This window comes from Otolemur garnettii, unplaced genomic scaffold, assembly GCF_000181295.1.
Source record: "Otolemur garnettii isolate 467f Iridium unplaced genomic scaffold, OtoGar3 scaffold00028, whole genome shotgun sequence".
Taxonomy (NCBI): Eukaryota; Metazoa; Chordata; class Mammalia; order Primates; family Galagidae; genus Otolemur; species Otolemur garnettii.
Window position 1 is genome coordinate 9247010 of NW_003852423.1, and position 22854 is coordinate 9269863.

At 48.5% G+C, this 22854-nt stretch overlaps 2 protein-coding genes across 3 annotated transcripts in view; both read right to left on the reverse strand.

Moving 5' to 3' along the window:
- HOXA3 (homeobox A3) overlaps positions 1 to 17827 on the reverse strand; it is a 20483-nt gene extending 2656 nt beyond the window's left edge. The window contains exons 1-3 of one of the 2 annotated variants that reach the window (XM_003788522.1): positions 17695 to 17827; positions 13421 to 13503; positions 1372 to 2018 (exon numbers count right to left, since the gene is read on the reverse strand). In XM_003788522.1, coding sequence (XP_003788570.1) covers positions 1372 to 1897 — 526 coding nt within the window. In that variant the 5' untranslated portion in view covers positions 1898 to 2018; positions 13421 to 13503; positions 17695 to 17827. Of the gene's footprint in view, positions 1 to 1371; positions 2019 to 10518; positions 10596 to 13420; positions 13504 to 17694 lie in introns of those variants that run through there. The other variant, XM_003788523.2, reaches the window with a different exon arrangement.
- A 1501-nt stretch (positions 17828 to 19328) lies between these two features.
- HOXA4 (homeobox A4) lies at positions 19329 to 21602 on the reverse strand. Its single transcript, XM_003788524.1, has 2 exons — positions 20934 to 21602; positions 19329 to 20378 (listed from the first exon to the last, which is right to left on the reverse strand). The coding sequence occupies exons 1-2, from the start codon at positions 21559 to 21561 to the stop codon at positions 20050 to 20052; spliced, it is 957 nt and encodes a 318-aa protein (XP_003788572.1). The 5' UTR covers positions 21562 to 21602; the 3' UTR covers positions 19329 to 20049.
- Positions 21603 to 22854: the final 1252 nt, after the last annotated feature.

Genomic DNA, 22854 nt, shown 5'->3' on the forward strand with positions numbered 1-22854 from the left:
AAAAAAAAAAAAAAAAAAGAAAGAAAGAAAGAAAGAAAGAAACTAGGTGTTATCTTCTCTCTTGGTGGGGGACAATGTAGGTAACTAGTCCTTCATTCAGCCAAGGACTAAATCATAGGCTCCTCTATGGGAAGGCACAGAAAGGCAGAACCCCCAGTTTGCTTTCCAGGTGTGTTATTTCCTTTGTGGAGCCATTAACTTTTCATATACTGACTCATATACTGATCTTTTGAGTCTATCAGACAACAAGCTTCTGGTGGGCAGGTCTCACCATCTTCATTCCCTTCACAATTAACTGAAATGTGGGACTCTTTATGTACATACACAAAACCTTCTTTCCTTCCCTGTCTGACTGATTAGGCAGTAGCTTCAATTTATTTCTGTCTACCAATAGGAGATGAGCAGAGTAGAGACCCCAAACTGAATGGGCTTCTCTACCCCCAAAAGAGATCCCATTGAAGGTATTGCTGGTGGGAGACCTAGACCTCTCATGCTGGGTGAGAGACCTAGGCCTCTCATTTGAAGGTATTGCTGGTGGGAGACCTAGGCCTCTCATGCTGGGTCCTATTCATTAGGGTTCCCCACAACATCAAGCAGCCTTCCTAGCTCCCAGCTTCTACTCACAAATCATGAGCCTTCCTGCCTTCCAGGCCTGCCTTTGGAGGTCCAAGATGCTCAGGCTCAGAGCAGAGCACTGGCAACTGGAGAATGCAGGGGCAAAGGTAACCAAAATGCTAGGAAGCCCAAGGCCTGGGGCCTTTCCTCCACTGGAGTCCAGTTCCAGGAGGCTCATGTGGTTCCCATTAGGATGACAAGTCCTCATCCCCTCTCCCAGGAGATCTCTGGCTGCTTCCATTGTACTAAATCTGAGCAGGATCTTCCCAGAGGTAAGGCAGCCACTCCATCTGCTGGAGCAAAAATTGGCTCTGATTATAGGCAAAGCATTGATTCTGTTTTGAAGGGTGATTAGACCTGCTTTTATTCTGCCACATTTCAGTATGGGAAGGATGTCACTGTTTCATTAGAATTGAGGAGACAGGCAGTGGAGCTCAGCTCAGGTTGATTCTGCTTAGAGTTCTAATTCCAAGAGTGGAACAGGAAGATTTTCCAATTGCACTAGGCCCCACTTTCCCTTGCAAACGTCCAGAGAGGAAAGACTCAGGTCTCTGGGGTTTCCCAGCCACAAAAGTCTAACACCTCCCTAAGTTTTAAAGACTCTGGAACCCTTTTTTTCTTGGGGGCGGGGGGTGTAAGGAGCAGTGAATTCCTGGAAATGTTTCAGTGCTCCCAGACTGTGCTGGATGTGGCAGAAAGTAGCTTAGGAGCTGGGGACCAGGCCAGAGGACCCTCCTCCAGAAGGCACTCCTTTACCTGAGCTGGAGCTGCTGGTTTTCTGCTTTGTGTTTTGCCGCGACTCTTTCATCCAGGGAAAGATTTGTTTGGCCACAGTGGGCGAGTTGAGCAGGGGGCTCTTGGCTGCACTGGCGGGGGCGGGGTTGCTGCTGGCATTCTGAGGTGGGGAAACAGAAGAAGGTGGCGGGGGCGCTGCAGGCGTGGGTGCCGGGGGCTGTGGCGGGGGCTGAGGTGGCTGTGGGGCAGGGGGTGCGGCCTGGGGCGGCGGTGGGGGCAAGGATGTTTCGCCTAGTCCTGGAGGCTGGCTAGGCGGGCCGCTAAGGGTGCGCAGGCACGCTTCACTCAGCTCGTGTGCCTTAGGATGGCCCCCAGCATTGGCGGGAGACTGGAGTGAGCAGGCTGGTCGATGATACTCGCCATCGGCGCCAAGAGCTGCGGACGCCGGGTAGGGTTGCTGACTGGCATTATAAGCGAACCCGTTGGCTGCCTGGTAGGGGTAGCCACCGTAGATCGCCGAGCTGTCGTAGTAGGTCGCTTTTTGCATTGCGTTGTTTCACGATCTTGATCGCACACTCTTGACAGGGGCTTGGCACCCGTGAGGGCGCACATTGGCACGCCCCCGCGGTCACGTGATGCTCCGCCGCCAATGGCCGCCCCGCGCAGACCTGGGGGAGGGGGGCGAGAAGCGTAGCGCGGTGAGGGCTCCGCGCAAATCCATCTTACTCTCAATAGCTAAGTGACATGAAAGCCATAAAAGAAAAAGTGGTCAGCAATATTTAGCAGCACGACTTGGCCCCGGGCGCAGGGAGCTGCGCTATAAAAAGCCGCTGGAATTTACTGGCAGCTACAAATATTTGCTTAACTTGCGTCTGGAGTTAGGGGATTTTCCGGGGAGAGAGAAGGAGAGTAAGTGAGGACTGGAAGCTGATTCTTGGGTGTTGGGGGTCCAAAAGAAGAAAGGTCTGATAGGCTAGAAAGGAATAAGGTTGGGATCCTTCTTTTCCAGGGAAGAAGAAACTTGGGGTGTCGTATTCCTTTCTCTCTGCTCCTGTCCTCAGTTCAAAGTGTCCCTTCTGCGGATCTTGGGGATGGGGTGAGGAAGCAAAGGGGTGCTTAGTCCTTAATTTTGTCTCCGCTTTAAAACCGGTGTTACCCAGAAGAATTCTGACACGGGGTAACTTCCCGCTTAGCCCCTTCTTGGTCCTTCCTGCCCTCCAAAAAGGTTTGCACAGAAAAATTTCAGACAATTGCCTAATTTTACCATGTTCAACGTGAGAAGCTGAGCTTGTTAGGCAGTTAATTCACCCTTGTTCAGGAATATGACCCATCTCCTCCAAATGAGCCCCTTGTGGCTGAGGAGATGGGGAGAAAAAACTCTGGATGGAAAAATACATTGTGTGTGTGTGTGTGTGTGTGTGTGTGTGTGTAGAGGGAGGGATCAACAAAAACACCCCATCCAGCAAGTCACAACTCCAATCCTGGACAGTTCTTTGCTCTTTTTCTTTCCCTCTTTCTCAGGCATATCCCACAAGCCACCCCCACCTTTTCCCCCTAGTTACAGAAGGTTCCTGGACCCTCATGCCTTGGACCTTCTGAGGTGCTGTTATTCAGGGCAACTATCAAATTCTACCTGTTAAAACATGATGGATTGGAGGAAAAAACAACCCACCAGGAACCTGAAAAACCAGCGTTCATCTCCATGACCACGGCTTGAACTCTCCTCCCAACTTAACGATAATAGGTTCTGTCTTAGAAACTGCTATGTAATTTGATGTATGGGGGTCATTTGGCTCTGGACGAGGGATGGAAGCACAAGCCATAAAATCCTTCCAGAGTTCCCTGATCTTTGTGTGCTGTTGTTGTTGTTTATAGTTGCTACTTGGCCTATTTACCTGCTTCAGAAACAGTAAAGGATAACACTGAAAATCTAAAAGGCAATCAAAAACTGCCTTGGCCCTCTTTTATTTAGAAATCCATTTACAAAAGTCGTTGCATAGTCACCCTCTAGTTCTCAGCACAAAAAAGTTCCATTTAAGTTTCATATATTCTCTGTCTCCATGTTAGTTCCTTTGACCACTTAAGATAATTATAATAACAGATTCATGAAGAAAATGGTTTACATTTCATGCCCTAACTATATACATTGAGTGCCAGAGTTATTCAAGTTTCCAGGAATATCAGATACTTTGTTAACTAAAAAAAAAAAAAAAAAAAAAAAAAAAAAAAAGACAACATATTGCATCCACCAGTGGATGGTTATAATTTTATCTTTAATAATAGTCTTCTTTAGATTTTTATTATTAAACCAACAATCTGACTAACCTCTAGAAAACAGACACAATTTTCCAGAACCTCAATTAAAAATTACAGCATCCCTTATCTGCATATTTTGCGTTTTATCATGAACCCCACTGTATTGTTTCTGTTTTGGAAACACATAAGAAGCCATAGATACCATGATAGAAAGCAAATAAAGTATAAAATAAAATTTAAAACTACATAGCAATCTAATGTCTTAGTTTCCTTTTCTTTCACTGAAAACAGATCCTATTACATTTGGCAGTGTTAATGTCTGCCATTATAAATTTTTTAGATACCAGGCTTGGGTAAAATAAAACGTCAGGTTAAGAAAATTACTCTAGACACTTGAACAGCAAGATATTAGATAAAACAAAATTAAGTTGATTTTGAACATGCAATAATTCTAGTGACTTGCTAATCCATTATCACACTCTATACCAGCCTGCTGCTTACTTAAGCCTTTCTTCAAGTTGTGCATGGTCTTGCAAAATAACAAAAATATTTTTGAAAATCAAAGAGCATACAACAGCTCCATAAACTTAAAATATGAATTCAACTCTTAGATCTCACCAAAGCACTTCCTATTGTTTGAGGTTTCCAGACCACCACCTTGGAACTCATACACCCATCCCCCTCCAACCTAGCCCCCAAAGTTTGCAACCTAGTAAAGAAGTTGGAGATTTGCCAGCCAGGAAACTTTGCTTTGTACCCTCAAACAAGGGATGGGGATATGGGGAGATTCCTTCACGAAGATCTGTTTCTGGACAATAACCCCCAGGTGCAAGAGCTGGAAGAGAGAGTTGGGGAAGCTAAATTGAGCAAGGAAGCAAGCCCCTTTTGTTTCTCTGGAAGATGTACCCAAATTCAACCTCCTTCTTTCAGATCCCCATCCCTCCTTTCACTCCTTCCTCTCCTCCGCTTGCAGTCACCCCAAATTAGAGCGATAACTTAGGGTAAGAGTCCCCCGCGTCCCTTCCCCCGCCCCCCAACCAGGAAAAGTTGAAGCTGAGCTAGGGGAGATGGAAGAGGTGGGGGCGGGGATGGGAAAGCGGCCTGAACTCGAAGTGTAAGGGTATCAGTCACTGCCGAGAAGGAAGCTCCGGCTTGTGAACTCTTCTTGAACCGAGATTTAAGTCTGCAGCCATAAATCACCCAGACGTAAACTCCGCCATTCAGCGCTGAGAGCGGCCGGTTGTGGCCCTGCTTACCTTAACTTCTGACGAGTGCCGCGAGCACAGGCTCGCGCTCCGTCTCGGGCACCGGCTCTGGCCCCCGGCCCGGCTCGGCGGCCCGGCCGGGTCGCCTTAGCGCGGGATGGGCACCGACCCTCGGCATCAGCCGAGACACCAGGCGGGCAGGAGACCCCGAGGCCCGTACACCGCAGCGCAGAGCGTGGCCGCCTCGCTGCTCCGGCACCGCTCGCCCAGGGCGTACTGGGGCGGCTTGGACCCCCCCTCCCACCCACCCCACCCACCCACCCCTCCCCCGCACCTCCGCCCCCTGCCCTTCCCGAGGGCAGCAGCCGCGGCCCGGAGATAAGCGCTAGCGCGGCACTCGGCTCTGCCTGGGCTAGTGGCACCGACTTGGGTATGTTTCTTATGAATATTACACGCAGAGCAGCTGGGGGGGGGCAGTGGTGGTGCTGGGAGGGCGGGAGGGGAGATCAAGGCTGTTGGGGAAGCGCGGGCCGGCGTGGGGGATGGGACTGAGGCGAGGGGAGGGACCCGAGGTGGGGGGAGCTCCTCGGCGGCGGGAGGAGGGTAACCTCTCCCAACCCCCAATGTCCTCCTTCTCCTCGTTCCTAGGCGTCACTGAAGTCCAGGGAAATTATGCTAATGAGGACAAAAGGCTCTCACAAAGGGGCTCTCTCGCTGGGCTCTATTTCTTAAGAATCCATTTGAGAAAACACGTATTTGCCCTGGACATTTACATTGTGGGGCGAGGGGAAAGAGAAACAAGAGAAGTGACTTCTCCAGACTTTGGGCAGTTTACTTCACCTGCCAACCTCAAACCAGGCGCCCCAAAGCCAATCTTTGGGGGGACTTGGATAAGGCTTTTCCCCAGAGATCTTCCCCAAGAACCAATTGGGCTGTCTTTCGTTCTGCTTTTCTGCAGAAACTGTTGAAATCCTGGCAGCCAGGAGAGAAGAGTCCTGGGGGAGATGCATATTTGTTTCAGCAGTGAAATAGGACGCTCAGGGCTCAGGTACACAGGCAAGGGTGTCTAGAAATGTAGTTCTCCGGGGATCCTGTGCCCAATTTCACAGTAGAAACAAGCAGCTCACCCATAGGGAAGACACAGATAAAGCTCTGACTCCAACAGAAACCGACATCCTTGATATTTTGTTTTTCTTAATTAGTGGGATGGAGGAACCCTAAGCTGAGCAGAGGAAACGCCCAAATTTGCCTGGTAATAGTGCTACAACTTTTAAGAGGATAGTTTCCTTCCCAAAGCCTGTCTCAGCTGTCCAGGTTCAGAAGCAAACTCCACAAAGGTGTGAGTGTGGTAGTAAGAGAGAAATGGAGGTTTCGTGCAATTCTGAGGCGTCAACGCGGGTCCTTCTCAAAGGAAGGTGTTAAAAATATAAGTAGTATGTTTAAACTGTCAGGGAGCCAAAGTGTCACCTTAGAGCAAAAACACAGCCAGGGGAAAGGGAGAAATCAGAAAGCACTCTGGGCCAGGGTGGCCTCATGCATACCAATGGTTTTTGTCATTTATGGCTGGGCAAGATTTATGACTCGGCGCCCCAAAGCTGTAAACAGAGCACAAAACAGCAAACACTTGCTCCTTATGGCATATCGCTGTGGAGCAACTTGAAAGGGGAGGCCGCGTAGGAGGTGAGAGCTGGCCAGAAAAATCCGCTCTGCGGCATTTTCTCTTCAAACCTACCCGGTCGGATGTGGCATTTAAAGAAAGAAGGCGTGGGTCAATAATCAACCTGCACTTTCTCCTCCAAACTGCTGACGCTACTTTGACCGCCTTCTCAGCTAAGCCAGCTGCTGGAAAGACCAGCTCTCCGTGAGAACCTGCCGGGGAGGGGACGGCCTGGGCCAAGCAGGCCAACCGAGGCTCTCGGAATGCTTACCTTTTCACCAGCGCAAAGACCATGCCAGGGCAAAACACCAAGACTGGACCTCAAGAGCCAAGGGAGAGCTGAGGTGGGAGCTCAACTCCGGGAAGGGCCTCTACCAACCCACGACTAGGTGGCTTCGGGGAGTTAGCGGGCAGAAACCGGGCTCTGGAGTCATAGCACTCAGATGGCCGGTGCCTGGCCTCAACCTCTGCTGAAATCTAATCGCCTGGCTTTGGGGCAAGTGCGGCCGAGATGATTTAAAACAATAAGTAAAACTGGTTGAAGGTTTTTGTTGTTGGCTATTATTTTACAAGAAATACTGCTTGTTGATTTCCACCTCCAGAAATTACACGCCGCTGCTGCTGCGCCCTTCCTAGACAAATCCCGTAGCAGTTCACCCGGCTCCGCCAAAACGACTGAGCTTTGTATTACTGGGATGACCCCTCAGCTCACCCAGCTCCCCCAAATCCCATGGTGTGCGATGTCGCAACCAAGGTGACTAGAAGAAAACATTTTTTCCCCCCAGGACCAGAAGAATACTTGGAGCAGCGAGGGTGCCTGTGGCACCTTTCCACCATTCAAAGGGGTGTCCTCCTGAATGCCTCCAGCAGTTCCAAGGCTGTGCAGCCAGGGAGGAAGGTGAGGAATAATTGTGGGCAGGAAGAAGCATCAAAATCCCATAATGGGAAGGAAAATTATTGAGGAAATATACTTGCCTGTGAAAGTAAGGCTGGCATTTTAAGAGTAGAAGGGAACAAGCCTTTTTTGATAACAAACAGTTTGGCTATAATGGAATGGTTTTACCTCTTTCTTAGGAGGAAAAACCAGTCCGAGCTCTATAAATACGGCTATTGGTATCTTGCTTCTCACTGTGCACGACTTTATACAGAACCAGCCTGAGAGTTCATCATTAGATATTTATTCAGCTTACTGGTACTGAAGCGACAATAAAAAGATGCCTCTAACAAACCTATTCCCTCTCTCATTCTTTCTACTGAAACTATATTATTTATGAGTCTTTAACTGGGTCAAAAATGCGCCAGAACTGGGTCATAAATCATATGAAATGCTGACAAGTAATTGAACAGCAATTAAAGCTTACATTTTATTTCCAAGGGGTGTTTTAGAGCACTTGAAAGGGCCTCCGTTAAACATGGTTACTGCCGAGGCCGGCATGGGGGAGGGCAGAAGAGCCCTTTCCTTCTGGGAAAGTAAATCCCACTCAAGTAGGAGAAGCCTGATTTGATTTTTTTTCAAGTACTGAAAGAAATAAGATTTTTTAAAAAGTCAAAGGGGCAAATCTGATTTCTGACTCCTTGTAGGCAGGCATTCCTTTTCCTGCTCCAAGGAGCAGAAAAAAAAGAGGAGTTTCCTCTCGCTTTCTAGGGAGTTTTCAATCTTCCCAGGAGTGTGGGGTCCCCCAAAGCCCAATTAGCCGAGGCTTTCTCAGTAATTTGGAAGCATACATTTTAACTTTCATCTGCCTCCATCCTCACAACAGCCCAGTTTCTGGGGCTCTAAATCTGGACAGATGTCTCCATCTGCTTCCTGAAGACTCTGCCTCCAGACTTCTTTCCCACCCAGGATGCACCCAGTTCTCAAACTCTCCACGCCAGCTGTGGACATAAAGGGGGCATCCAGACTAAGCACACTGGTGAATCTAAAATCCAGCCTCAGATTAGCTGCTTCCTCCTCTGTCTCCCAAATGGTAGAATAACTGAAGCCTCGTGCTCACCCCTACCCCAGAGCTTTCTTAGATCTGAACTACCTTTCTCTATCCCTGAGGGGAGGAACGGGTGCTGGGGAAACAATGGTGGGCCCTTTGGTCAGGCACTGTCCCTTCAGTCCCATCTGGCTCCCTGGGTCTGGCTCCTTGAGTTTGGTCTATGGGAAAGCATGCTTTGTAACCCAGCACTGAACAAAGTGTCTGGAAGCATCATCGATAAAATGGCAGTGCATCTACACATTTCCCTCATCGATTTCCCTCCTCCAGCTGCTCAGGCTGCCCAGGTCAGCGCTAACCTGCCATCCCCGGTGGAATAACACCACCAACTCTGGAGAAATTCCCCTTCTCACCCACCTGGTCCCCATCCCCAGGAAACCTTGCCCTGGGAGATCAGTGCAGCCACTTCTCCCTGAGGCCAGCTTTAGGCTTTGAGACCCTCTCTCTGCTTGGGGCTCAGCTCCTAAGACCCCGGCCCTGCCCTGCTGCAGGGGGACAAAGCCATCCTTGAGCTGGAGACCATTATAGCTATCTAGTAGCTTCCAAGTGTCCCCTCTTTTTTACCCCCCCCAACACTTTCTGGGGAATTAAATTGAGAGTCTTAAGACACTGTTGGAAATCTTTCTAATGGTTTCGGTTCTAAAAGAGAAACAAAGGAAGAGAGAGGCTGAGGGTCCTGTCCATGAGCCAGGGTCTCCTCGCCTGACCTTTGTCTCTCACAGCCATAACTCACTCTAGGATATGAACAATCAGCGGAAATACCTTAAAATAAATTCCATCCTCCTGGTGTGGCCTCGAGTCCCATCAGTTAGCTTGCGCAGAACCGCTCCATGAGTGCTGAAAACTGCAGCCGGCTCAGAGAGCGCTCTCCGGAGAAGAAGGAGGAGGAGATGGGTGTGTGGGGGTGGAGGGGGAAAGCTCTGGCTCTGTAGAGAATCCAGAAAACGTAATCACAGGAGAAGCCTGCCTGGGTCTCCGCTCCAAATGCCACAATAATGCGCTGTATTATGTGCTCACGTGGTCATACGTCAACTTAAATCCTTTTATTTGAAATAAGGAATCACTGAAGGGACTAGGTTTCCAAGCAGAACATTTAGCTTTGGGGGAGGGGAGGTGAGGATCTTTGACCAGCACTCTGTAAGAATTTTGTCTAAGCAATAGAATGCTGGAGGCCACCCCCACTCCATGCATGCCATATAAGACGGCTTATCTCTACTTGTATTTCTTTACACACATTCCAAACACAAGGGAATAGCAACAGTATCCATATTCTTACAGTCCACTTAACTTTCCTTAGGGCCTCCCACCCATAGACAAGCTAAATCCAGCACATCCAAGCACTTCAGTCTCCTCTGGCTCACAGGCCAGGGTATCAAAAGGCAAGGGCCAGGGCCAGAACTGGCTGGCCTGGTCAGCAACTCCCTCAGGCCTGCCTTTGTATGGAGTTTGCTAACACCCACACCATATACCACAGCCACTGGAGAATCCAAAAGACCCATAATTACCTGACAAAAGGTTAAGGCATCTTCTCCAAGTTCAGTTGGTTTTATTCAATGGGAGCCCACTAGGAAAGATGTGCTTGGCTATAGAATGTAAGTCAGGGTTTTACAAAATCCGGAGGGACCTAGTGGCCTGGCCAAAGCTGCACTTACATATTTCCTTAGTACATAGCTGAGTGATACATGAAATGAAAGGTTTCTAAAGATGAAAAATGCCAGGGGGAATGATCTAATTATATTTGCTAAAGGAAATTACAAAAAAAAAGGAAATTTACTGGAGTGCCTTAAGTTAACCTACAAGATAAGCTGGGATCCTCTCTACAGGCAGGTCTATTCACCCTTCCCTACAATTCTGAGTCACCCAGCAAACTCTCCCCCCACTCCCTGCCAAGTTTCTGCAGAAACATCAACTGAAGGGACTCCCTTCAGAACTCTCAGGACAGTCTGGAGCAAAGAATCAACTCTGCTCAGAAGGAACTGACCAAAACAGATAAACTGCCCCCACCCTTATTCCACCCCTACTACTGCCTTCTGCTTGGTGGCACTGCCCACTGATTTCAACACTGCACCCTTTCACCAGCTATCTAAAATGCTCCTTTCTTCTGCTCTTAGTTTCTGAACTTTGAGAGTGATATGAGGTTAGAGAAATCCTCATGCCATATTCTTTTGTTCCTTGAGAATGGGTCATCAGCTGGCTATGCCTAAGTATTAGGACTCACCTGTAGCAAGCTAAAGGAAGCTGTAGGAGATTCTTCCCCCAGCAGGGAGCAGAAGGGGCCTGCTGACAAAGTAAATCCCTCACTAAGGAGGGTTTGGTGCATCCTTATCAGGTCTCCGGCATCCGAATCAGAAGGACAATTAAAGAGGAGACCTAACCTCACGGAAGCAAGCCTTGGCCTAAACTGATAGCAGTATTCCAATAAGGTTCTGTTTACGGTATAGTTAATAGAAGGAACTTACTTAGCTACTATCTAGGTCACAAAAATAGAAAATAAAAACCCCAAGTGAAAAACCTGCCTTTCTCAAGTTTGGGGGATGGGGGATGGAATCAAAGGCTAGTTTCCAAAAAGCATTTTTCTGTCTCCCCAAGATAGCTGTCCTCAAATTTTTATTAAACTCTGGTCCTCTTATATCCTCCCTAATCATTTGCACTGAGTTCTCTAGATACTCTAGAAAAGGACCTGGAGGGCAGCACCTGGGGCTCAAAGGAGTAGGGCACCAGCGCCATATGCCAGAGGTGGTGGGTTCAAATCCAGCCCAGCCAAAAACTGCAGAAAAAAAAAAAGGAAGAAAGAAAGAAAAGGACCTGGAGGAATTGCCCAGTTACTGGCAAACTCCCTCCCCAGGAGGGAGTTTCTGGAGAGGTATCAACTCTCCAGAAAGATGGAGAGGGGTCCCCTTCAGAACTCTCAGAATAGTCTTGAGCAAATTGAAACTCCTGAGGTCATAAACCAATGGGAGAGATCCTTGGTACTGCTTCAGAAAAATGCCTTAATGTCAGCAAGGCCCAGAGGCATCTCAGCTCTACTCTGGAGCCCCTACACTGCAGCTAACAGCAGCTAACATCCCAGTTAATATTCTAACTGCTGTTTAACAATTAACATCACCAACCTGACCTGAGCTGGGATGGGATGATTTTGTAGGATGAGAAGGGAAAAATCTGAGAAGGCAAAGGAAATTTAACTTCTGAGGTAAAACAAACAAACAAAAACAATCTAAAACAAAACAAAAAAAATGAATTCCCTAAGAAATCTTGGCCTGGGCAACCCATGGGAAACTAGCAGCTCAGAGTTCTTCTTCACCACTCTGAACCCTGCTTTACAAAGCTATGGGCCATTTAAAAATCCAGCTGCCAGTCCCCGCTTCAATCACTCTTCTGGCCTCCAACCTGGCCAGGGGTGGGACCCATGCTGTGGTCCAGGCCACCAAAGCCAAAATAGGAGAAAACTTGTCTTGGAAGGAGCAGGCAACTAAGAATACAAACTGTTAGTCAATATTTGCAAGGCTGTTGGCAGATTAGGTGTATCTATACTCAAACACTGCAATCTGATTTCTCTATCAAAAATACACTTAACATTTTCATCCTGTTAAGTCAAGTGGGTTGTCTACTCAGCATCAGGTAAGACTTGCTTAGCCCACTGTGTGTGCCTGCATGTGTGTGCATGTGCACACACGTATAGATGATAGATTATTTAACATGAGATATCTCCTGTGGGTACAACTGTGTGCTAATGGGCTCCAAGTTCTCTGGACACATGCGAATGTGTATATTGTGTTATACACATGGCCCCAGACTCCTGCAACTATTTATACATGCAATTGTTCTGATGTTTAAAGAGATGAAAATCATATATACACACTGAGTTGCAAATACCTAAAATGTTCCAACTATATTTGATATAAACAGACACACAGTAGCTGAGAAAGCAATCCAGCTTTACTATTTCTCTGTTTACTTCCTATCGGATAAAATAATAATTGCATCCAGAATACCAAATCAACCTTAGAGCACCACTAACTAGCATATTGCAATTAACAACCTAATATCTATTTAGGAGCAAATATTAGGGAAGACTGAGGCATAAGAAATAGAAAACACAATCTCAAAACATTTTTAAAAAGAAGTAATTCTTGAAAAAACAGCAAACTCATTTGTTAATACCAGCTTCTGAATGCTATTTCAGCAGCCCCTCCCCCAAACAGGCACGTAATTTATGGATCTTTTACAAGGTAATAAACCACAGTAATTACCTCGCTGCATCCCAAACTAAGAGAGCAAATTAAGCCAGAACTTGAAAAGAATTTTATAGAGTTTCCCCTTATTCCAAATAGGAAAAGAAAACACTGAGACATGGAAGACCAGGCTTTTCCCGCAGGAAGAACCGCGCATCAGCAGCCCTGCTGAAGGAGGAACGAAAACCCGCTGCCTGCGAAAGCCTACGGGCTCCAAATACGGCAACTTCTCTGAAGACCAGGAAAGGCCAAAGGACCGGAGAAACTGCAAGTCAGTGAGACAAGTTTTCCTCAACCAAGAGCTGGTACTGGCGACAATTTCCTAGCTCACAGTCTCCGCAGTGGCCTCAGTGGACAAGGAGAGCAGCCCACGCAGCGGCTGCCGCGCGCCCCTGGCCTCTACTTGCTTTTGCCCTGCTGTTCCATGTAGTGGTTTGTTTGGGGCTTGCAGAAAGAAACAAACACACACTCCCACTCCCCACACCCCATCGCTGGCTTGGGGAACCGCTCCTCTTGCCTATGGCTGACTCTGGGGTAGACTCTTTGTCTGCCTGAAGCCCAGCATTCCCGGGTCGTGTTGCTAAAGGGAATCCAACTCCAACCTCCTCTGAAGTTAAATATTGACCAAAAAGAACCTCTCGCAAGCGGTGCAGTTGCCAGGAGCTCTGGAGGGTAAACTCCTCCCAGCTGCCCTGGTGCAAAGGCCCACGGGGTGAAGAGTTTTGGCATAGCGCTTACCTCCAAAGATGTTTAAATCTGAACCAGGAATTGTTTCCAACTCCAGGCGCGCAGGGAATCGCCTTTTCTGGTGTCCGGACGCTCTGCGGACAAACAGCAGAGGGTGAACCGTGGCTGTGAGGGAAGGGAGTTGGAAGACTAGAGTGGAAAGCGCGGCCCTCGCGGGCGCCAAGGTGGCCCCGAGGATGACGCGGACACGGAGGAGTCGCCAGGGCATTCGTCCATGCTCGAAATGTTCCCATCTACAAATGGCCCGAAGATAGTGATTTATTTTTGTAAAATAAATGCATACTCCATCTCTGCACCCACACTCTCTCCTTTTCTTTTTGGGGTGGGGTGGGGGTGGGATGGAGGAGGAAGAGGAAAGGGGAAAGAAAATGGACCAGATGGAGAAAGCTGGGAAGGTGGAAGAGGCTGTGCTTGTGGTTACAGCTCTTCTCTGGAGAGCTCCTCACGCACCCCAACTTGGAGAATATGAATGCTGGCTTTATTTTCTCTTCCTAACAAAGGGAAGCCTTGTTTGAGAGCATTCAATGACAGAGTCTCCTGAAACCTTACTACTAGTGCTCATTTCTTGGCGCCAAATCAGATGCCTTGAGAGGCTTTGCCTTCTGGTACATTGGAGCCATGGGCACTCACTTTGGCCCTCATAAGCTAACGGGACTACCACAGCAGCCACTCTCTCAGAGCAGGCCAACGACCGCTGCTGGAAACTGGAAGGACACAGGCCTTGGACAATACAAGATAAGGGGGTCTGATCCTGTCTAGTCTGCCCAAGCGCCACACACAGACTCCATGCCCTAATTCTGCTGCAGTCTCCTCCCTTACACTATTTGCAACCATCTCTTGCCCTCTAATCAGCGAATGGTCACTGGGCTGTCAGCCAACTTTTCTGGGGTAGGAGACACTGGGGAAGAGCCCAAGTATTGTGCCTTGAGTGGGATCCTAGCTTGGAAACTCTGCAGGGCCCTTTGCTTTCACAGCCCTAGCCCTACTCCCACTACTCCTTCAGTCAAACCCAGAGAACTTCCTCCAAGCCAGCCTGCCCTAAACCAGTCCTCTGCTGTCTGTCATGGGTCCATGCAATCCTGTTGATGGCACCAAGAGGGGCTACCAAATAGCTAAGAAGCCCCTTAGCACATTGAACAAGTGGCCATAAATGAGCAACTGCCCTCTGTCACCACTGAACTACAGCCGCCACACACCTTCAAAATAGGGCTCAGAATCCATGCATCCCTTTCTCTTGTTTAAACCTGCCCTCTGGATCCCCAAAGGGAGTGTCCCCTGGCCTTGGGGCTCTTGGCACGACCCTGAGCCAGACGGGTTCAGCCATCCTGCACTTTGCCACTCAACTTCGCCCCAGAAAGATCCGCTATGCCACCATCCACCGCCACCACCATGATTCTGCGCCACGCTTAGGAATATTATAATTACTATGGTCGTAATTTGTGCTATTTCCTTATTCCCAAGTCTAATATTCGCGGTTGCTGTTTCCCATAAATCGTTCAGACTAATGAGTCACAGGAAGATGCTGCCCAGGTTTCTCACTCTGCAATGGCCGCCGCTGCCGCTGTGGCCTCTCTCCGCGTTTTTGGCGCTCGCTTGCTCCCTCGCTCGCCCGGCGCGAGTGATTTATGAACGCCGGGAAAATTGAACAAAGCCGCGCGCCCGTCCTGTGGTATCTCTGCAGCCTTCCCCAGCGTGAATCAGAACATTACCAACTGTCTGCGCATCCGTCCCACTTCATCACCAAAGCCAAGATGTGACCACAGAAAACCCAAGCCCGAACTCACGTTTTCCCGGACACAGCGCGCTCCCCGGACTCCCAGAAACCCAGCGGAAAAATCCCCAAGACCGGTGAGGGCCGGCTGGCTCCCGTCCTGCCCGCTGAAGGGCTCTCTCCTCTTTGCCTTCCTGAAGGAGTTAAAAGCCTGTGTAGATAAATCTGAGGGTGTGTGTTTTTTTTAAAACCAAATAGGAAGTTGGAGTCTCACTTCTGAGAGATTCATTCCTAGTGAGGCCCTGAAGACTCCAATCCATTCCTGACGATCTGCATTAATTATTTAATGAGTCACGTGACCCCAAAGATTACAATTTCAATATCTCCCTCCTACAGGACTACACCTTTATCAGCTGCAACCAGGATCCTTGTTAGGTTGTTTGTTTTTTTGTTTGTTTTTTTTTGTTCCCCGGGCCTCCAGAGCACTTTCACCCTTACCCTGATTTGGGACAAGTGACTACCATCAAAATACCGGGAAGAGCAAAGCAGCATTAGTTGTTCTGGGATTGTGAGCACTGTGGACAGTGGGGAGCCCACCGCTCTCCGGGACACCCTGACATCCATCCCTTCCTCAGCCTAGTGGTCAGCCCACCAGTCTGCCATAATTGGGGTAGTTTGGTTACAAAACTTCTCCAGGTAGCTTGAAGGCCCATCAAGCAAGAACCCACCCATTTTCCCTGACTGCACACACCTGTGGCCATCCATCCGCGTATGCCTAGATGCATACATCCATTCCCAGCAGAATAGCTTCCACAGAGGAAACATGTCTGTGTACTCACCCCCATCAGGGTGAGGCTAAAGGCTCCTTTCAACCTACACACGTATTAACATAATGAACATGGGGGTGGGAATTATTCAGCTGCCTCAGTTTTCTTATCTGTAAACTGAGAAGCCAAAGTGGGCTCCTGGTCTTTCACTTGGTACACTCTTTCACTCTGGGATTTTCTTTCAGCCCCAGGAATCAATCCCAAAGAAAGTGGGGCTGGCCTGAAAAGGGTGGGGGATAGAGGATACTCCAGGAGTGTGGACCCTTCAGAATAAGAGATGCCAGAGTTTCAAGCCAGAAGTTGCAGCAGAAGGTTTTAAGACAGCCACAGCAGCCTCCCTGAGGCTATCAAGAGACATATGTTCTCTTCCTTTTTCTGTTGTTTCCAGCCCATATTTTTTGGACACACAATGCAAAATTATTCTTGGGCCAGTGTACAATACAGAGGACGGGCAACGGAAGTTGAAGCTGAAAGACTGTGGTCTCCTACGTAGGACTAGGTCTGTGACTAAGGGAGTGCTAAGGACAGCAACCATGTTGCCTGCCCAGAAAACACTCATTCAAATGGGAAACCTCAGGTTTCTGTTTGCTACATTGGTTCTTCGGTGGGTTTTTTAAAAATTATTGTAAATAGTCCCTGATCTGTTTCTATTTTGGAACTGCTAGAGGGAAGGCAACAGGGAGAAGAGCAACAGAGTTTGGAAGCTTCAGGGAACAAGGGTACAGAAGAGAGATGGTGAGATTATGAAACCCATCCCATGGGTTGCTGAGGTGTAGGGTACTGGGATACCCTGTAATAGCTGAGTATGAAGTTAGAGAAGCTGTGGAAAGGGCCTCCCCCCATATATCTAGGTAATCTTCCCATGAGCTCCATCCTGGGTAGTTAGTACTACTATGCCTGTCACAGTTGAATTCCTGCTGTAATAAAACACCGGGTATGTCGTAGATTTCAGCAAAACTAGGAAAGAAAGCCTGCAAAGTGCCATTTTTCTTCAAGGGGGAGAGTGTTAAGTACTTAATTCAAACTGTGACCATTAAAGTGTCTCCTATCCGATTTAGGTTGATTTCAGATGTTGACAAAACTTTTATCTCCCAAGTCATGCACAGCTTGGCTCTGTGACTAAAGCAGATGAGTGTATATTGGAGGGAGGGAGAGAGAAGAGGAAAAAACTGTAAGGGTTATTTCAGTAGGCAAATTATAGAGCTTACAAAATACTGTCTTTAAAGGTCAAGGGTTTGAGGGGCCAGTAGGGTTTGCTTTAGGAAAAAAAAAAAACAATTAATGAGATAGAAAATTTGTCCTCTCGGTGAACTCTTATGGTTGCCCTAGCAAAGGGCAGACAATGCCTGATTTTGAAGCACAAAGTGAGATTTTCTAATCTGTTACAACAAGCTCCCCAAAAGGTCAAATCTGAAACAGGCAAAATACTGTGAAGTAACTACGTGATCATTTGGATTACTTCCAATAATTCTGGTTTTGTAAAACTCATAATTTTGGTTTTGTAAAATTTGTTTATGCCTTAACAACCCATACAGTTTAAACAAAAATGCCATTTTGTTGTGGAATATCAGAAAAACTTTATCTATTCTCTTCCTTTTCTGAATAGACTATAAGAGCAAGTGAAAGAAAGTCATCTTCTTCATTCCCATACAACCTGCCTCCAGCATGAAGCTAATGAATGTCCCCATACCCCACCTTCCCCACCAAGGAGAAACACAAGAATTTACCTTAAATGTTGACAATCTGCCATTTGAGATTTTGCAGCTTGACACTCAATTTCCACCAAGAGTCTAGGCATTTTTTTTAAAGCAGACAGCCAAGATGCTGCATCTTTGCCCGAAACAACATTATTTGCAAGAAGATCCCTCTCTCTTCCACAGACTTTTCCCAGAGAATGCCTTTCAGAATTGCTGTTGAATTACAAAGAAGTATTTATTGTATGAGGTGATTAATGATTCCTTGGAAAATTGCTATTTTCAGCGTGATTTAATTTCGTTTTACAAGTGCGTATAGTGGGAGGAGAGTTAATACGTTTCAGCAGCAACTGAACAGCCTTCAGAAATCCTTGGCATCCGTTCACACCTTATAAAATGCTCTTTATGCCAGGTTTGCCCTGACTGGGGAAGCCATGTGTGTGTTTGTTTGCCCCTCAATTTTCTTGGCCCCTTAGAGACAGTGCCCATCACTTTCCTCTCAACTCTAGTTTCCTCTCACCCTGTCCAGTCACACACAGGGCAGCAGGGTGAAAGAAGTACCAGCACTGACACTGGCTAAAGCTTTATCCATAGATGAAAAAATGTGTTTAAAATTCCTCTGATAATTTCAGAGGTAATTGAGCACCCCCTTCCATCTATGCTAAAATTACTAGAGGACCTAAAAACTGCACCAGCTGACAATTCTAATATTATGAGGCTAGTGCACATTGGTTTTCTCTACCTTGTTGCAGAGTACTCCCTGCAGTGAGCACCATGTCTGAAATGATAAACAAATAGTAGGGTTAAAGAGATTGAGAAGTGGGTTTTGATTTTCAGCCTTTTGGATCTATATATCTGGGATTGAGCAGAAAGATCACAAATAAATTGAAGAAAGTGACCCTAATTCACAATTTGGCTTTCTTCCAGCAGTGAACTCTATCAGGTCTACTTTCCTCGGGATGAATTGGGGGGAGGGGTATCATTATGTTTTTTCTTTCCTCAGAAGAAACTTTGGAGAGTGTACTGGAAAAATTCACTTTATTCTGAACAGTATTCCTTCAAAAAAAGAGAGACAAAAGCAAACAAAAATTCTCAAGATGTGGTTAGTGAAGAGGACCTTAACAACAGCCATAAAGCAAAAAACAATCACAACCCTTTGCACAAACTACTTTTTATCTCCAGGGAAACAGGCAGATTAAGTGTGAAGGTGCAATAAATACCAAAGGGACCATTTCTTTCCAAGTGTGCTCAGAGTTCAGTGTGTAGAACAGCTGCAGAAACTCTTGGGCCTGCAGCACTGCATGGTTTCAGCTTTCATTGCAGGGAAGGACATGTTTCTATGCCTTACAGAGACTTGAAGCCTGAAAGCCTAGCCAAGTTTGGGAAGAAGAGGAACCCTCTCAGCACTCAAGAGCCCTCCTGCTCTTTGGAACTTTTCCACAGTGGGTGAAGCTTGACAAGAGTTTAACTCAAGTTGAACCACACACACACACACTTTCTCTCTCTCTCTCCTTCTCTCTCTCTCTCTCACACACACACAAATTGTGCGAGCAGTCAGAATCCTAGTGAACACAACCCAAGCCAAGAATTTTACATGCAAGGTCAAGCATCTCAATCCAGAGGACTTTTGTTTTCTTAATGAAGAGCTTAGAAAACACACAGATCTGTCTTAGATTTTTAATGTTTTTTAAATGGAGTTTATTCTTAGCATATGGCTTTCTATATAGCCATATCACAATTTGTACAATTCTGTATAGATCTAAATGAACTCCCCTCTCCCCCAAGATTGTGCCCCAGAATAGGACAACAATATCTCTATAACAATATCTTAAATAAATGCATGGAAGGGAAACTAATATGTCACACCTATCATTAAGGTCTACACATTTTGAAAATTAAATAATCTTCGTGAGGCCCACAATGTCTACTCATTGTATTCGGTTCAATACAAGCTTGTATGAGCTGCCTTAATAGGAGAGGAGGATGTAAGGAAGGTGGATAAAGGGTCTGTTTTCTTCTGCTTGCAACAAATATACAAGTACATGTCCCTATTGGCATAGGCTGCCCAGCTGACATTAGTCATCCCATAAGTATTTAAGTATTTGATAGCAAATTGTCCTTCTTAGGTATGCAAACCTGGCAACACTATTGAAGCCAGTAGGTTGTTCCACCAACCAGGATCCTAGACAAATGTCCTTTCCTGGGTGGAAACCAGCACACGCTGTTACCCATACAGTGTCTTGTTTTTGGTTATCCTTTTCACTAAGTTAGGTTTTGTTTTTGGTGTCTATTATGGTCCAGATAGAGAGGGACTGATGAGAAAAGGGGCAGGAAAAGAGAGGAGAAAAGCAGGTAAGGGAAAGAGGCTGGACTAGGTATTCTAGAAGATTATATGGAGGAAGGAATGGGTGTGGAAGTGCCCGGGTGGGGGTGTGGGCTCTGACTTTGTGCTTTCCCTGGCGGGCCAGCAGAGGCCGAGTTGGAGGACCTCATCTTGGTGTTGGGCAGTTTGTGATCTTTCTTCCACTTCATTCTCCGGTTCTGAAACCAGATCTTGACCTGGCGCTCGGACAAGCAGAGTGTGTGGGCGATCTCGATGCGGCGCCGCCGGGTCAGGTATCGGTTAAAGTGGAACTCCTTCTCCAGCTCCAAGACCTGCTGCCGGGTGTAGGCTGTTCGAGAACGCTTAGGCTCCCCTCCGTTATAACTGGGGTTGACTGAACGCCCAGAACCCCGAAGGAGAAGGCCAAGGAGGAGCGAGTGGAAGAGGAAAGGAAGAGGAGAGAGAAGGTGGGGTGGGGAAGAGCAATTGGACATAATCATTATATAATAACCTGACACCAAGTTCACGCAAGATACATAAAACGGCAAAGAAAATGTTTCACAGGCTATTGACAACGGGAAACACCCAAGAGCCATAAAGAATGGTGCTGGGCATTGGGGCTGAAGAAAAGCTTCAAAGACACATGGCCTGAAGCCTCTGCCAGGGCAATTAAATTTATGGGGGCTATAATTACTGCCCTAACAGTTTGGCGTCTCGTAAATCTCCCGATAAAGGGACCCTGGGTACAAAAGGGTTCTCACGTTAGGATCAGGCGGCTGGCTGTCGCGCACATACCTATATCCCACTGACGTCCAGGCCAGATGGGGGCTCACCTCTCGAAGCCCCCTTTCTCGCCCCCTAGCTTCTCCCTCCTGACCCCCGCCCCGACCCTGGAACCCCGGCACGGCCCCAGCCCGCCCTCCCGCGCCACCCTAGCGGCGCCACGTACCGGCGCTGACATGGATCTTCTTCATCCAGGGGTACACCACGGGCTCCTTGCCCTTCAGGCCGGGCAGGCGCTTGTCGGCCAAGAGCAGCGGGCACGCGGGGGCACTGCCCCCTGCCGGGACGCCTGAGGTGGCCGGGGCAGCCTCGCAGCGCCGCGGGAGCGCAGGGGCCGCAGCGCGATGCTGCGAGGGAGGCGGCGGCGGGGGCTGCCGCCCTGGCTGCAGGACATGGTTCGCATGCAGGCCGTGCGCGGGGCCCTTGGCGTGCGCTGGGGGCTGCTCAGGCTGCGCTGGCCGCCCAGGGCTGGCTCCGCCACGGTAGCCATAGGGGTAGGCGGTATCCGCGACACTGTGCGCGGGATAGAGCGCGGCTGCGGGATAGGCGGGCTCGCGGGAGGCCCGCGGCGCGTAGTAGGTGGCGGGGGGCTCGTGGCTACCGCCAGCGTGAGGGAGCTGGGGCTGCTGCGGCGGCAGGTGCTGGGTCGCGGGTGCCGGGGACTGCTGGTAGCCTGGGCCCCCGCCCGGGCCGCCGTCTCTGCCGCCCGGGCCGCTGTGCTGCGCGTACTCTTCGAAGGGAGGGAACTTGGGTTCGATGTAGTTGGAGTTTATCAAAAACGAGCTCATGGTCATTAATTTGTGAAGTGCAAAAATACTAATTTTTCTCGCGTTGTCGTTTTTTCTGGGCTCGCTGAGGCCCCTCCCCCTCTTGCCTCGCTTCCCATCCCCCTTTCCTCTGCGCCCTTCCCTTCCCCCAGCTGTCAAGTGCCCACCCCTCCCCCTCCCGCCGACGCCGCCACCAAAGTTCGCGCCGCTCCTCCCCCGCCCATGCGCGTTCCAGCTCAGCCCCGCGCGCGCCCCGCCCCGTGCCCCACGTGCAATGCCCCCACCAATTGGCGCGCCGCGCGCGCGGACCCGGATCAGGAAACCCGGGGGTGCTTGATGGATTCCTCTGTCTGGATGCTGGGTGGAGGAGGGAGCAGGAGCTTTGGGCCCCAGCCCCCCAACTTTGATTCCAGCTGGAAATTCGGGCGCTGCCAAACTGTGGGACCTCTCAGGCCCTACTCCTGGCCTAGGCCTCAGGGCAGCCAGGCAACCGCTATTCAGAGCTGACTTGGGGTCCAGACCAATCAGGCTTTGGGTTTTCCAGAGTTCGGAGTCAGCCGAGGAGACGGGTGGGGTGGGTTGGAGGGGTCGGGGTAGGGGAGGGAAGAGCGTAGGGACCAAGGGGCATCCCGGTTTTTATCTAGGCCGTGGAATGGCCAATAGACCGGCCGCTGAATCCTTTTCCCACACCCTGCTTCTGCATGCCGGAGAGCCAGTGCTTTGACATGCTGGGCAGGAGCCGCAAAGGATGGATGGGTGGGCAGTGTAGAGAAGTTGACCCAACAATGTATAAGTGAGGCCGTTTTAGTATATCCGGATAAACACGGGTTATTTTTTTCCTTCTTTTGGGCAGAATATGTTTTGCTTTTTTTCCCTAAGAAAATTTAACACTTCCTAATAGCGTCTAATCTGATGGAGGTATCGATATGAGAGCTAAATATGCCCGCATTTACCGGGTGTGATTGTGGGAGAGAAGATGGCCCAGGCATGGGAATGAATAGAAAGGACGCCTCCACAAAACGGAACTTTCAAACCAATAACTTCCTATTTCAGAACAATCCCCAAAGAAAAATAAGCCAAGGACAGAAAAAAGACCTTGCCTGCTGGGGTCTGATCGCTGAAGGGTTTTTCCAGATAAGAATTTTATGTTTTCTTTTTTGGATGCTGCTTTCTTAGGCTATCAAGAGGCTAGAGTTATATTTATAGGGCAGTCTATAATTTCTGAATTGCTGAAAATTAGCATATTAACGATATCAGTAGCTCCGGAAAGGAGGGAGAGGGGACTGTTACCTTCCATTTGGTAATTGAAATTTGATGGGT

What these genes read in the sequence shown, in the direction of transcription:
- HOXA4 (XM_003788524.1), bottom strand. Translation starts at nt 21,561, where the DNA reads ATGACCATGAGCTCGTTTTTGATAAACTCCAACTACATCGAACCCAAG. An exon ending in GAAGATCCATGTCAGCGCCG is followed by an intron (nt 20,379 to 20,933) that starts GTACGTGGCGCC and finishes CTGGGCGTTCAG; the next exon opens with TCAACCCCAGTTATAACGGA.